A 15590-nucleotide genomic window follows, 5' to 3' on the forward strand; every position below is an offset into this window, starting at 1 on the left:
TTAAACAAAAATAAAAACGCGTTATTTGGACTACCACTAATTCAAGGCTTAGAGATTTGTATGCAGAGAATAGAACATCAGTAAAATCATGTGCTAATGGTGTGAAATGCTTTATGCGAAGTTTTAACCCCATATAAATAGAACTCGGCAAGCTCTGGAAAGCACTAGGAGTTCAGTGTGTGCCGTAACAGCTATAGCTGTACAGGATCTCCTCTATAACAGGGGCTTGCAGGTCAGTGTTAACAGAGGTGCTTCCCAGCAGATGCATCAACATCAGTGCTCATTTCAAATGCCTGACTTAGTACCATGGTTCCCCAAAGGTTCATTCTTTTTGTTCAGATTGATCTTACGAGTCTAAAAGAGCAGGCTAATGAATCTGTAGCCCATTTACCATGAGTCTCAATAAATCTGGGAAGCCCCAGAAACCTGATGAAGGATGGAGTTGTTCCAGTACTTAACTAAAAAGGCTGATGTAGCTGTGGGTGACTGTGATGGCTGTGCAGTATAATCATAGTGAGGTTGATAGGATGATCAGTTAATAATGATTTATGAATGGGTAGTACAATTACTGGCAGTCAATCAGAGTTTGAATCTTGGCCTTCCAATTTGATAATTCTTTAATCGACTCAAATGCATTGCTGTAGCAAGGCTTTCTTCAAGTATTAGGTCCAGCACGGTTAGAAACTCATGCAACATTACTTCAATGCTGTATTTTTCATTGCTTAAAATTTGCGTAGTTGATAGGCCATAGGACATTGCTGTAAATGGGGTACCTTTGATAAGTATTTATGTGTTTCTGTGCAGGTTGTTCTCTGGCCTTGTTCTAATAAACTACATTGATCAGTGGTCTGAAAGAAAATAAATTTCATTGGCTTGCAAGTGATGGATTGAAAACTGTTAAATGAGAAAATGAGAAAATCGCTGCTGCAGGGTGATCCACATCTGTTGGCAGTCTGTATTCAAGCAAACAACAGGTGTTTGGCCTAATGCGGGGATCCATAGTTCAGATCTGGGTACTGGAAACTGTACCACTAACAGTACAGTAACAGTAACTGGAAAAGGTTTCAGGCTTTTTATCTATTTAAACTTGTCAAAGAGAAGTTACGGAGGCTATATATAAAGTTGTTTAGAAAACAGTTCAGTGAGCTTGTACCTGGACATATGTCAAATAGAAATAGAGCTCAGATAAAGTCAGGCTGCTTCATTATTGGAGCAGTATTTCAAGGATCATGGTGGGTTTTCTGGGCAGTAAACAGTTCTAAATCAAGACTTCTGTTATTTCACATTGCAGAATATGTTTCAGTTCAAGCACTAATTGTGTCAGAATGTATAAAGGGAAGTAGTTAATTCATTGTTTATGTCACTTCCTTGCACAGTCACTTCTGTTACAGCTGATTTTTTGGGGCCTGGGATATACACCATTCTCTGGCTTAATTTTTTTGCTTCTGTTCTGTTTTTCAGTTCAATTTCACCGTTCAGTATTGAGAGCACAAGGCGTCAGAGGAGGTCTGAGTCTCCAGACTCCAGGAAGCGGCGCATCCATCGATGTGACTTTGAGGGATGCAATAAAGTATACACAAAAAGCTCCCACCTGAAGGCTCACCGGAGAACGCACACAGGTAAGATCTTCTGGCACTGTGCACTGTGGCTAAGACAAGCAGGTGCCTTTCTGTCCAATTTAGGGCATAGTGAGCTTGTCATCCTACACTAAGAGCCAAAGGCCTGTAACTGAATAACAGAGATGTCTGTCAGTGCATTGACATTCTGGTGCTGCTCAGGAGTTTACTTTTGAAAGGAACTTCCCTGTCATCCCTTCTGGCAGCACAAGACTGGTGTCAGCATCAACCAGACTCTTCTCAGATGAAACTCAACAGAAAAAGTGGCCTCTAGGGACCTACTTGCTGTGCTTTAACAAAGTGTGGTCATTACTTGGGACCAGCCAGATCTAGTCCAGAGAAAACCCTCAAGAGCAATACAGTGTGGTCATGAATCTCCATCAGCATTTTTCTCACTCTACAGACCTGTTTCTTTTGAAACTACTTGCTGTTACAGATGTAGCCTTTGGATGCCAGGAGCTCATGAAATCCTTCAGTTCAATTCAAGAGTGAACTCAAGTCCTCAGTATGTCTTTCTGGAGGCTTTCAGAGGCACCTACCCCATATTGGAGAGTGAAGTCATCACTGTATGAGAATTGGTCGCACTAGATCCCTACAGCAGAGATGCAAGAGAGGTGCCTAGAGGAGCTGGGTCCCATTCAGGGGTGACCAAACTTAACACTCAATCAGTACCTGATGTCCTTGTTAACTTTATGGGCTGTTACTAGGCTGTATGACAGGCATGTAAGGATTGCTGAAGCAGTGATATGTAATAGTTGTAATTTTATTGGGGGTAAACTCAGGAGCAACAATTTTAAGTTACCAAGAACAAGTCTAAAAGGCGATTGATTGGATAGCTAGAAAGGCAGTGGACAGAACACTCTGAGCTTCAGTGCTACTCCTTAATCTGATGCTGATTTGCTTAAATTAAATTTATTGATTTCTCTGCTCTTAATGGACTTCAGCATTCCTGTAACTCCCTGGAGGAAAGATGGTGTTTATCCAGCATGTAGGAAAATGTTCTTCTTTGCTGGGAATCTGCTGGCGCTTTCTGTGATCTGATGTACTCTTAAGAGTATAAGATATTATTTTAGAAAATTAAGTGAAGGCTTCTCCGTTTCAGTTGAGGCTGCATCTCCATCACTCTTCCCAATATGTCTTTTGGCTGGTAGGACTTTTGTTGAGAGGAGTTCTGAACAAGGCTTCATCCTAATATCCCCTACTAAAACAATTTCTATGAAGTTCGAGTCCCTTAAATAACAGAAATATTCTGGTGATCTGGAAATTTCATTACATTTCCTCCCAGTCCAATTTTCCTGGTTTCTTCACATCTTCCCATTAAAACAAGCCTTCTTCTCTCTAATTCTTTGTCATGTTTTGTCTTAATTCTTTTTTTTTATTCCCATTTCTTTCCCATTTTAAATGTAGTCTTTCATTCCTACTCTTCTAATACCTTTTATATGCCCTTACCCTGTCACCTTTTTCTGGCATTCTTGTTTTACCTCTTTTATCCCAGTCTAACCCTACTCTGTCCCTTTCTTTCTCCCTGCCTGGATTTCCATGTTGTTTCTTTTTTTGCCTTTATCCCCTTTGAGCACTACATGGCTGTAACAGATTCAAAGACAGAGAGCCCAGCAGAGAAGAGCCGCAGAGTGTTTAGTTTGAAACAAAAATACCATTTATCGGCTGACACCACAGGGAAGTCACTCTCCTCTATCCTGCCAGACTGGCGACCAGCCCAGGAGTATAAGCAATCATTGTGTGAGTTACCAAACTAGATGTGGACAACCTCAGAAATGTCACACCCAAGTGAGCCCAGAAACAGAAGAGACTCTTTTCTGCCCTGACATTTTAAGACACTGAGAATTACATTTGTCAGACGTCTGTAATTCTTCAGTGATCTCATGGGGCAGACCAGTGCTTGCAGGTAATGTACCCAAATCAGTGTTAGATAGTCAACACCGCTGAATCTCAGGCTGTGTGCACTTAAATGCTCAGAAGTAGGCACTAAAGGCTTGAGAGAATTTAGGTAAATCCCAGTTTAAGCATATGTATCTCTCCACCAGCACAAAAGGAGTTTGTCTACCTGCTGTAATTGTAGGATCCATATCCGCAGCCGTGGTTCCCTGGCAGCTGGGTGTCAAGGCTGTGCTATCTGTCTGGGATCTCTGGGTAGTCAGAGCAGAGGGATTGGCACCTCTGGGGCATGTTATTCCATCTTCAGGTGTACCCAGGGATTGGCTTGCAAAGGTGCTTCTCTTTCGCTGCTGAGTACAGAGGAAGCCCAGATACCTGCCAGGCTGTGAGTTGGCTGAAATCAATTTCCACACCAAAATACAACTGCCTGAACTGTTTCATAGTCATGCTGGAAGTTGGTTTTATTATTTCAGGGAAAAAGAAAGATAATATCAAATCGAAAACCTTCATTAGTCAACTGGTAACTGCTTTGTATTGACATTGCAGCAGGCATGATGAAAGATGTGTAGTCTAGAAAAATGGCCAGTGCTAAATCAGCCAGTGAGAAAACCCGTGTCATGCTGTTAAAATTGAACGTGTTTTATGGGACATTTCAGGGGTCTTGATAAGAAGTTGTTATATTCAGACTTATATGTAGCATTGGCCATGAGCGTCCTTGATGTACTAATCTCATCTTGCATTTTTTATCTTGGCCTTTGCTTTAGGCAAAAGAAGTTAATTATTCACGTATGACCCACAATAATTAGTGCAGTTTTGGATAAGTATAAATGAAATATGACAGCTATGCACGCAAGAGTGAGCAAGTTTCAGTAGGAAAGTTTCTGAGAAAAGATCACAGAAACTCAGCATTGCATAATCTGTACCTTATTTTTTTCAGGCAGGCTGATCTTGCTGACAGTTGTTTACCTAAGCAGTATGTGTTTCAGAACTTTTTTTTTTTTTTTGATTTACTCAATGATCCTAAAGATCTTTTCCAATCTACATGATTTTCTGTGGACAGACACTGAAACATTCACAGTAGTTTAGACATGGAGGAATAAACAATGTGGTATAATGACAGGATGAACAGATTTGTTGGTTGGAAGGTATACTTCTTTTCATCCTAATGAAGAACGAAAAGACAATATTGTAGATGGTAACAGTTAAATTTAATTCTCTTGGAGTAATGCCTTGGTTTTTTAAGTATGCTGTCATCTAGCTCCTCAATACTTGCCACCAGTGTCCTCAAAACTTAGTGTGCTGGAGTCCACTGGGGGGCGGACTTGAATTATGTATTGTCTCTCTGGGAAAACTGCAAGTGAAACCTCTGATAGATAGAGCATTGCATAAGTCACAAGCACTGGTATTAAATTTCTCTTTCTAGTATCAGCTTCTTGTTGTTGTTTTGCCAGATCATCAAATAAAGCTATCAGGAGGTATCAGGTGTGATGCAGCGCCTTTGGGGCTCGCAGGCAATCTTGCAGCTCAGGTTTATCAACTCTTTCTGCAGGGAGAAACTATGAGAAATTGGCTCACTGGACTTGCATTGAGTTAGTTTCTGCTTCAGTGAACTTAAAGAAAATTGCTAATCTGACTCTACAAAGGAATAATCTTTAAAAATGGGAATAGCAGCAGCAGTGGGTTGCATTCTCAGTTTGTGTTCATGTGTGTTGCACTTGGCACAGGTGCTGGCCCCAGGAACAGGGAGAGTGTAACTGCTGTTTCTCAGGGGTCTGCACCTCTGCAGCCCTGGTGGGACTCACCTTCACTTTGTTGTTTTTACAGTGAAGATGGAGAGGGAGACAAGTCAGAATGCTATTTTATGATCTGTAGCGGCTATTTCAATCATTTTAGGCAGTACTAATGTTGCCATTGACACTTCCAGTAGGACAGCTGAGTCCTACAGAATAGAAAGGAATACTGGTTCTTTCCACTGTATGAACATCTAAACATCTGAAGTGCTCATGGTTAAATCCAGTTCTAAATCTTGGCTACCCCCTTATCACATGGAGAAGCCTAAGGAGTTTAAAACATTGTGTGAATCATGCTGAAGAAGTCAACAAAGAAAGAAGATGCATGCTTTGAGGTTATGCGGGACATAATTTTACAGTGTCTGAAACACAAGAGATTTGTTCCCTGTCTCATACCTCCACAGGATCTTCATTTACTGTAGTAGTAATCAGCATTCTGTATTTCTATGCAACCTTATTTCAGTTGTTAGTTAAAACTTTATGGAAGACTGTGACAGTGCAGCTTTCTGGGTTCAACAGCTGCAAAAGCCTGGGACTTTCCAGGTGGCATGAAGTGGGAATGGATTTAATCCATGGGTGTAGGCACCATGTATCCACAGGCATGGCTTTGCTCCTGCCTCGGAGGAGTGGAGGAGGCCAAGGTCTGTAAAAAAGCACTTTTGTGCTAAAAGAGCACTTTTGTGGGACTCAGATACTGGGCTGCAACTGCTGCTCTTTGTCCATGAGCCCCAGTTGGCACTGGGTCTGAATCACCCTTCTCAGTGCTGCTGATGCAGTAGAGGGGCTGTTCTGTCAGGCTCTAACAGTGCCAGGCTGAATATAGCCCCTGGGCCAAGTGAATTTTTTAGTGTTTGGTGCTTTGTCCTTGATCAACGCCTATATCATTCCTGAGAGATGAGAGCAAATACCTTTGCCACAGACGTAATGAAGCCTATTTGTCAGTGTCAAGGGGTCTTCAGCAGTTTTACGTGGAGACAGTAAACATCTCAAAAGTACAGATTTGTACCTGAGAAAATGACAGCATTCCCTTCCCAAGATGTTCCTTTGTAGCTGGGTTGAGACACCACCCTAAAAGAGAGAGGACTAGTGAGTACATGGGTGTTTTATTTAGTCTGTGCTTTTCCAAACATTGCATTCCTCTCACTCACTGTTGCTCCATATATTATTTTAATATGAAAGGGCCCCTGTCATTAGTCTTTGTTCACATTTTCCTTTGAGCGCTTTCAGAGTGGACTTAAAAAGTCAGAGGCACCAAAAAAGCTATTTTTGTTCTGTAGGTTTTAAAATTCCATTCATTACCTGTTGTTTTCTTAAGGTCTGTTTAATGCCTTTTGCTAACTATAAGTTCCAGAGAGATATTTACAGATTTGTAATCCCTTCTTTAGACAAATATTGGGAAGAAGCAACATTTTTAAAATAATCTGTCTGGATTTTACTTGAACAGTGTAGATTTTTGGTCTCTAACACCTCTTTGTGTTACAACCACCCACCAGACTCACTCTTCAAAACCTCAGCTTTTCTTTCTCATGTCCTATATTCTCCTTGTCCCTGAGCTCTTCCTGCACCATGGAAATCTGTCAGGTGAAAAAACCTCCAACAGCAGGTTCATATGCTGTTTCAGAAACTGGGAATTTAAATAAACAAAGCAAATTTTAAAAGTAACCCATTTTAATAGGAGGTCCTATTTGTGTTGGGTGATGCTTTTATTTTTTAAGAAATACTTTCTTTTAGTATTTAAAATTTACTGCCAGTTTCAATAAACAGTAGAGCTTTCCAATGTGAAAATGAGTATACTTCACAGAAATTTTCCTTTCTAGCCTTTCTGCTCTTTTCTTACACAGTTTCTCTGTAGAAGATAAACAGATTATTTAATAAATGAAACCTCAGCCTTCTCCCATTGATGTGATGGGCTTCACATTTCAGGACAGAAATACATTTAAAAGCAGATATCTGCTGGTGCAGTATGTATCAGGGGTGTAAGGGCAGGCTCACCAAAGCCACCATAGCCTAGACAGGTGATGTAGAAGTGGGAACCTCTGGATGTAGTGAGATAGTTGTCCGAGTCCAGATCATTACAGGCAAGTGTCCACACCAAAAGGTGCTTGTACATCCAGTTCTCTTCCAGTAGTCGCTGGAAAGTTAAATGATTTAATTTCTGGCACATTTTGCAAACTCTGAATTCACCTTACACACAGAGAGCAATTCCTCTGCATTGTAGGTCTGATGCTGTGCCGATATGGAAGAGTGCCCGCGTGGTTATTCCAAGGCACTTTGATGGGAAATCAAGTCTAATTGTGTCTGTGATTACTTTCAGTCTCAAGGTTATGAAAAATACTTTCAACAGTGCCCCTTGACTTTGTAAATATGGGGTGCATATGTGTTTTGTCTGTGTGTGGCACGAGGGAATAATGATAATTTCATTATGCAGAATAAGATTTTCTCTAAGACAACCATTTAGTACTTAATGCTCTACCTCCAAAGAACTGCAGTTCATCTAAGGTCTCTGGCGTGATTGTGGTCTACCATGTGTAGCCCTGAAGTGCCATGAAAGCAAGAAAGATGTCTTTACTCCCACCACTTCCAAAACACTTTCCCAGATGTTGCACCCAGACCTGGAGGAATTAATGCACAGTACAGGGTTTCCAACTCTTGCAGCCCACTCAGTCCCCAGCAGAGGGAACAAGTGTTTGTTGCTGATGATACCCCATGTCCTTTGGGAAGTGTGTCTGAAGTTGCTCATGCCCATCCTGTCCTTGTCAGACCAACTTTTGATCAGAAGCAGTCTTTGAGAGTGCAGCATGCTCAAAACTGCAAGTAAGCATCATAAAAGCCTTCTTAAAAATGTTTTAGTCAGGTTTTCTTCTTTCTTGCCTTACTTTTTTTTTTTTGTACATAAAAGCAAACAAGAGGTAGACCCTGAAAATTAGTGTTTTCGCACTTCACTTTTTTTGCAAATAAGCAATTAGAAACCTGGGTAAATTCTACAAAAACTTCTTGTTTCATGGGAAAGTAAAAAGATATAATGAAATCTGTGTGGGATGAGGAGTTATTTTTGCGGTGTTTTCAGTGTTTTCTCCATGTAGGTTATGAAATAGTGGTATTTTGATCACATTAATGAGCTTTCACCTTGTCCCTTTTCATGCATAATTTTGTCAGTTAATCTTTCTTTAGAATTGTATATATTTAATCTGTTTTTTATTGTGGTAAAAAATTGGTATATCTTCTTTTGGAAAGTTTAATTCCGTTTCCAACTCACTTAAATGGGAGGTGTGTGTTTTTAATGCTCTATTTCTATACACAGCTCAGCACACCAGTGCCCATCCTCTGCTTGAGTCTGAGTTCTAGCACAGTGCAAACACCAAATAATCAGTTGTGCAAAACTGTGTGAGACAAAGCTCATGCCTTGGAGCCTTTTAGTTGTTTTTTGTTTGTTTGGGGTTTTTTTGTTATTTCTTTGGCAGGTTTTTGTTGCTGGTTTGGGTTTGGGGTTTTTTTTCAAAAAACAAAAGGAAGGTGTAAGTTTCATACTGAGAAACAGAAGTATTCTTCTTGATGAATGCGATGGAGCAATGCTGGGAGGAGTGACACTGCCAGCATTGACGGCAGATGTGTAGGGAAGTGTGACTTGTTTGCTGTCCCCCTTGCAGTTGTAGACCACAGTGAAGGAAAGTTGTTTTATTATATACTAATAAATAATGTCTTATTTGGGAAAGGTCAGACTAAAGCCCAAGCCTGCAGCACCCCAGTTAAGAAGAGTAAATGTGCAGGTCTGCTGGCACCCTCCATACACTTGGCAGCTGATAGAAGTATGGATCTGTTGCATCACCTTTCCCAAATACTTAAGTGAGTAAAGGCTGCTAGAAGAAGCAAAACCCCAGTCTTTTCCCACAGCACTGGAAATTCAGTATATTATTCAGTATATATTTGCTATGGCTGTTGTGAAGAAGAAAACCTCATGTCATCTTCCACTACAGATATATCTAAAATATATATAATACATAATATGGTAAGTGTATATGTATATGCACTTAACATATACTTAAAAACTTATATATAGACACCATGCCATAGAGGAAGCAAATCTCAGGAAGGTTAATAAAACAGTATTTTTCATGAACTGTTGGGATTTGGTTTGACTCCTGGATTCAGGTGCATAGGAAGAGGCTTTTACACTTTAAATTAAACATTTAACATTCAACATTTTAAATTAAACATTTTCAAATGTTTTACTTTTTCTGTTTTTACAGGAGTTAAAATTTATCATACTGCATCAGCAGCGTCCTTGGCAATGTACATAACTAATCCTTGTCCCCAAGCATTAATTCATTCTCATTTCACATAGTATTTAGTAAGGCCCATTCTGGGGCAAAGTCTCTGCAGAAGCCCCAAAAAGAGAAGATGTGGAATTTGCTTGGATTCCTCGTCTTTCTTTCTTTTCTGTGCCTGTGGTTACAGAACAGACTAGAGACTGACATAATGGGTTTTCCTTCTTGAATCACAGCAAATTGAATTTTGTCATTTTAGTCCCAAAGGCTTTTTTTTTTTTTTTTTTTTTTTTTTTCTGGGATTTCTATTTAAATAGCATCAGACTGGGGCAGTCTTATACCTAGAGTGGCATGTGGGAGAACAGTAGTAGAAGGAAAGAAGTAGGGTTGCCAGATTTCATCAGTGCAGTGAAATGAAAATGTGTTCGTGTGTTTTGATGTGAGAAAAGGACTCCCACCTGAACTATCACAAGTGGAGTTCGTAAATAATGAGTTCAAGGGCTGCCAAAGTGTAATGAATGTCTCTTCTTCTAGAGAGGATGTTGTCACTGTAAATTTGAATGGAAGAAATAGTTCTGTTCCTTATTTCCACATGAAGAAACCATGTCCCTGTGCTTTGCATAAGTCAGACCGAGAACAAGAAGAGAACAAGAAATAATAACCTGAACTTCAAGACGTGTCCCAGGCAGCACAGTATGTTCCTGCTCTGCTTGTAGAAATTGTTTTGCCAGACTTGCTCAACTTACACAAAACTTATCTCTTCCCGGAAAGATATTTTATTTGCATATTTTGACAATACTGAAACATAAAAGTCAGATTGCCTATGCTTACCACATAGAGAGAGTGAATTAATAACTGCATTAAGTAAATAATTGAATTATATTTTTGCATCAAATTTATTGAAAATATTTCAAAGTTTTAAAGGGTTTAAGCTAAGATCTAGCGCTTTCATTATAGAAAGTAAGGTGTTCCTAATGAGTAAATTATAGCCTTGCTGTTCACTCTTGGCAGTTTTGGGAAGGCTGATGCTTTCTGATTTGGTTTTCCTACCTGCAGAATGGACTTGATATTTGTTACACAGTACTACTGTGAAGAGAGACTTTTATGAGGAATTACATTTCAGAAAAGCTTTATAAGGCACTTCAAAGTTGTAAAGTGCTTCATAAGTGCTTTTTTTTTTTCATTAAAAAGTTATACTAATAAAAATACCACATAAAATGTAAGAATTGTCATTTTTCCCTTTCCCCCACGTCTGAAAGCTAAGCTCCTCTCTTCCTCTGGGAGTGCCTGATAGTGTTTTTGCTGTAAAAGATTCTTTGCTGCCTGAAATTTCTTATTTTTAATAGAAATGCAGAATCTAATTAGCCATCATTTGTGGTTTTCAATGTATGATTTCTTCTCCTAGAGTCCTGTCAGTTAGACTGTCCCATATGCTTCAGAACAATTCTGGTGCATACATGGGAGCTGAAAACAGCTGACATAAATACTACACATTACATATATTGTATAACTATAGCAGAAACCAAACCAGGAATCACCAGGAGATGTCCTCAACCCTGCAGATCTGTTCACTTTGACAAGAAAATGGAGAATATCAGACATAGGCAGAGGCATGCTTGCTGGCTTATTTATTTTCTTCCAATTTGTTTCAGGCTAAATCCTTAGGACCTCACTCTGTTTTTATGTGAGAAATACTCCAAAATAATGACAGTAGAAACCTGGTGCATAAAGATCTATATAGCAGAACTGGGCATGTTCCATCTATTAAACTGTGCAAGTTTCACTAAACCCATTGTATTTGGTGAAAGGGGTAAGCAGTGTCATCTCTTTCATGTCCACATCCTCCCCATCTAGAATTACTACACAAACTTATACATCAGATTTTGTTTTCATGTGCTTTTTAACTTTGTCTTTCACAGGGTGATGAAAGCTTAAACATAGAAAAAATCAGACTAGATTACTAAACCTTTATCCCTGAACAGTCCCCTATGTTTATTTCCTCGTTATCTCTTATTCAAAATAAAAGTGTTAGCAACATTTCAAAATTCTGTGTGCCACTGCAGGAGGGAGCTGCAGAGAAGTGACATAATAACTCAACAGTCATGGTGACAATCCCATGTGCAGAAAAAGTGAATAGATAGAGGTGTCTGAAGAGGACATAAGAAGGGACAGAGCACTTGTCTGTAATACCAGAAAGAGAGGGGAGTTGATGCCAGAGGAAGAAGGCTGTTTACAGCTTGAGCACTGGGATATTTTCTGTCCTGGTAGTAGACAGTGTTACCTCATGGTTGCCAAGAGCCTGCTAAACTGCTAGAAAAATGAAACTTAAATAATACACCAATGAAAGGAACTGCAAGTGCGCAGGGAGTACATGGGGCATCTGCAGTTGCCATAAATAACGTTCCTCGCCTAAGGAATGAATAAAAGCCCAGCTCTGTTTTCTGGAGTTCCAGAACAGTTTCCTTGCTGGCAGAATAACCCATAAGTGTTTACATGGTGGTTTTGTGGTGTCTGTCTTTGAAACATCTGGTCTGGCATCAAATACTGTTGATACCAGCTAGCTGATGGGCAGAGGATAGCTGCTGAGGAACATCGCATGTGGGAAATTCTGCATGGCACATAAAAGACCCTGGTCCCTTAGTTTGTTACATGGCATGTCTTGGGCTGGTGCCTACACAGAGTTTTTTAAATAAAGAATATGTGGATGTCATCGGGTTATAAAGTAAAAGTTTAAGAGATTTATTTCCCTGGGAGAATGGTCTTCCAGATATCAGGGTACATGAATAAAGATATGGGAAGACAGATGATGAGCTGTGTGAAGGGTGGAAAATTTGGAAATGGCTGAACAGTGGTCATTATTCAGCATTATTAATTCAATATTTGAAGAGTTTTGGAGGATTTAACAAGCAGCAGTTGTAATCATGTTTTTAAGTGCCTAAGTGAGAGGAGTCACGGAAGGTTAGGAAAAATAATATGGTAAAAGTAATTAAACTAATTTGGTTTGTCGCATCTGGACTACAAAAGACATGGTTTTGGAGGGCTCTCAGAAATAGATGTTGTGTTAATAGAAGATTGAAAAATTACTTCCCATTTGGAGCATTGACTCATCCCTTCAAAACTTTGGTAATTAACTTCCCCAAATAATAGAAAATACTCATTTTTGACAGAGAGCTGTCAAGAAATGCTTTTTCATGCTCCAAGGTCCTGCTTGATCTATGTAAATGGCTGTTGTGGTGTTAACTGTCCATATATTGCAGGACAAAGCTGCAGAATAGCATCAGAATTTCTCTGTGTTTTTGTGAGATTTCAGGACAAAACAATAGAGCTCTCAAAGACACATGCGAAAGTAGAGGGTCAGCAAATGTTTGCAGCTTCAGGCATCTATTTTCAAATTGAAAGGTTCTTTAAAACTTCACAGATTCAGAATATTGAACTAATAGGATTTTATCATCTTCCGCTTTTCCTTTTCTCCTCCTCCTAATTGCCACATTTTTAGTCCCTTTCTGCAGTTCTTTTCACTTCCAATTTCCCAAAACTGTCTACTGTTTTGACTTCTTCATTCCTGTATTTCCACCACCCCAGGCATAACTCACACAGCCTGCATTTGTTCCTTAAAGCTGAATGAGAATTGGAGTGCCTGGGTGCATGAGGAGTCAGAATGTGCCCATACTTTTAAGCCCAAGAGTTTCTTAAACACTTGAATTCAAGTGCTAGCACAGAGACAGAAGTGTCTGAGTTAGAATGTTAGAGCGTTTGATTTCAACTCCACTGCAATCCAGTCTTGAAATGCAGATAGATAGATAGTGAGAGAGAGAGAGAGAGAGAGAGAGAGAGATGCACTGAAGTTAAGTTCTTCCAGTTTTGTCCACATCCTCACACACACACCTCACACTCTGGGTTGCCCTGCTGAGCAGCTCCTCTCTGTTGGTTGTACTGATAATTTCAGCCATGAATGCTCAAGATCTCATCAGGCAAAGCTGGTGTGGGATAGCTGATACCAGCTTCTCAGATTGTGGCAATACTGTTCCTGCTGGTCCTTTCTCCATCATTTCAGGTCCTGGATCTTCTGGTTTTGAGAAACTCAGTGGTTAGTCTTCATGTCTGGGATGACACAAAACAAAAGGTTAAGAGTTAGTATATGAAGGAAATTTTTTTTCTAGCATTTGAGCATGCACAAATAATGTACCTGTTTAAGAGAAAAGTAGTAGTATTCTTGCCCTAGAAATTAGACTTGTGTAAAATGTTGATTAACCTTCATGAACAATCATATCTTTCATAGTTGTCTTTACAGTGGCCTTTTTAAGGTGCGTATGAGTGAATGTCTTCACATTAACTCTACTTTGGCTGTTTTTTTCTTTCTTACACTAAATGTGTATATTAAATTGAAAACAATGAGAGGTCCTCTTAGGTTGAGCTTTTAAAAGTGATTCTCCTTCAGTGGGCTAAATACCTTGCAAGGAATGTTGTCAGTCCTGTCTCTTTCACATAGTTCTGTGAGGGCTGGGTAGGCAGGACTCGATGAGGAGGGACACTGGAAGCAACACATGGGAACTCCAGCTGAGTGATCTGCATTCACATCCTTCCATCAGCTGACTTTCATTTCTTACCTGAAATTACACTATTTTAATGGGTGAACTAAAAAATCAATTTCTGATATTTCTCATGCAAAACATCCCTTTCTGAATTGGGTTCTCTGCTGAGGGAAGGAAGATCTCGAATTCGGTGTACCAAGGGGAAGGATTTTATAGATATCTTTAATATCATCATCGGTGACCTGAACGAGGGGATCAAGTGCATCCTTAGTAAGTTTGCAGATGACACCAAGTTGTGGAGTGTTGATCTGCTGGAGGGTAGGAAAGCTCTGCAGTCTGGACAGGCTGGATTCATGGGCCAAGGCCAATTGTATGAGACAACAAGGCAAAGTGCTGGATCCTGCACTTGGGTCACAACAACCCCAGGCAGCACTACAGGCTGGGGTAAGAGAGGCTGGAAAGCTGCTCAGCAGAAAAGGATTTGGGAATGCTGATCAACAGCTGCTGAACATGAGCCAGTGTGTGCCCAGGTGGCCAAGAAGGTAAATGGCATCCTGGCCTGTATCAGCAATGGTGTGGCCAGCAGGGCCAGGGCAGTGATCGTGCCCCAGTATTTGGTGCTGGTGAGGCCACACCTTGAATCCTATGTTGAATTTTGTCATTCTCACTAAATGAAGAGCATTGAGCTGCTGGAGTGTGTCCAGAGAAGGGCAGTGGAGCTGGTGAAGGGTGTGAGCACAAGTCTTAGAGGAATGTCTGAGAGAAGTGGGGCTCCTCAGCCTGGAGAAAGAGAGGGTCAGGGGGAACCTTTTTGATTTCTACAAATACCTGAAAAGTCGTTGCAAGGTGGGTCTTTCCTCACAGATAATAAGCGACAGGACAAAGGGAAATGGCCTCCAGTTACACCAAGGTTGCACCAAAGTAGGTTTAGATTGGATATTAGGAAAAAAGATATTTCACCCTGGTTGTCCAGTGAAGTAGTTGATACTCCATCCATGAAGATGCTGAAAATTTCAGATGCTTTTAAGTAAGAATCCATAGCCTAAGAAATAACTGTTGTCTGAAAGCGTGCGTGGCCGAAGAAGCCGACCAAGGTAGTATCTGGTGAACAAGAGAGTTTAAAAGTGTGTTGAGGGATGGGCAGGACAAGCCCTGCACTTGGAAAGTGTTGCTGTGGCGTGAGGAGAGAGTTGGAATCAACCTGCCAAGCTGGATGGGGGTGCTGCCATATTTGTACAGTGCTCTGCACCGTTTGTGGCAAGAATATTTATGTAAGACAGTTTGGTGGTGAATTTGAGCACATTTTGTAGCACTGTGTCATTGGCAAGAGTGTGCATCCCACCATCTGCCGTGTAGCTTGTGCCTGCCTATCCAGCTCACTGCAGCTGCTGGATTTGAGATGCCCAACACTGTGGCCACGTGGTGGCAATGAGCACTATTTGGTGCTCTCTGCTTGGTTGGGGAGTACAAAATTATCTAGGCTGAGTTGCT

General features: G+C 40.4%; 1 protein-coding gene across 12 annotated transcripts in view; it reads left to right on the top strand.

Moving 5' to 3' along the window:
• Nucleotides 1-15590, top strand: part of KLF12 (KLF transcription factor 12) — a 235901-nt gene that overhangs the window by 209632 nt on the left and 10679 nt on the right. For all 12 annotated transcript variants that reach the window (XM_088050984.1, XM_088050993.1, XM_014251758.2 and 9 more), the window contains one exon: nt 1462-1619. In XM_088050984.1, coding sequence (XP_087907110.1) covers nt 1462-1619 — 158 coding nt within the window. The remainder of the gene's footprint in view (nt 1-1461; nt 1620-15590) is intronic.

Source organism: Pseudopodoces humilis, chromosome 2 (assembly GCF_049639895.1).
Source record: "Pseudopodoces humilis isolate 2021_Gansu_Grassland_sample_001 chromosome 2, ASM4963989v1, whole genome shotgun sequence".
NCBI lineage: Eukaryota > Metazoa > Chordata > Aves > Passeriformes > Paridae > Pseudopodoces > Pseudopodoces humilis.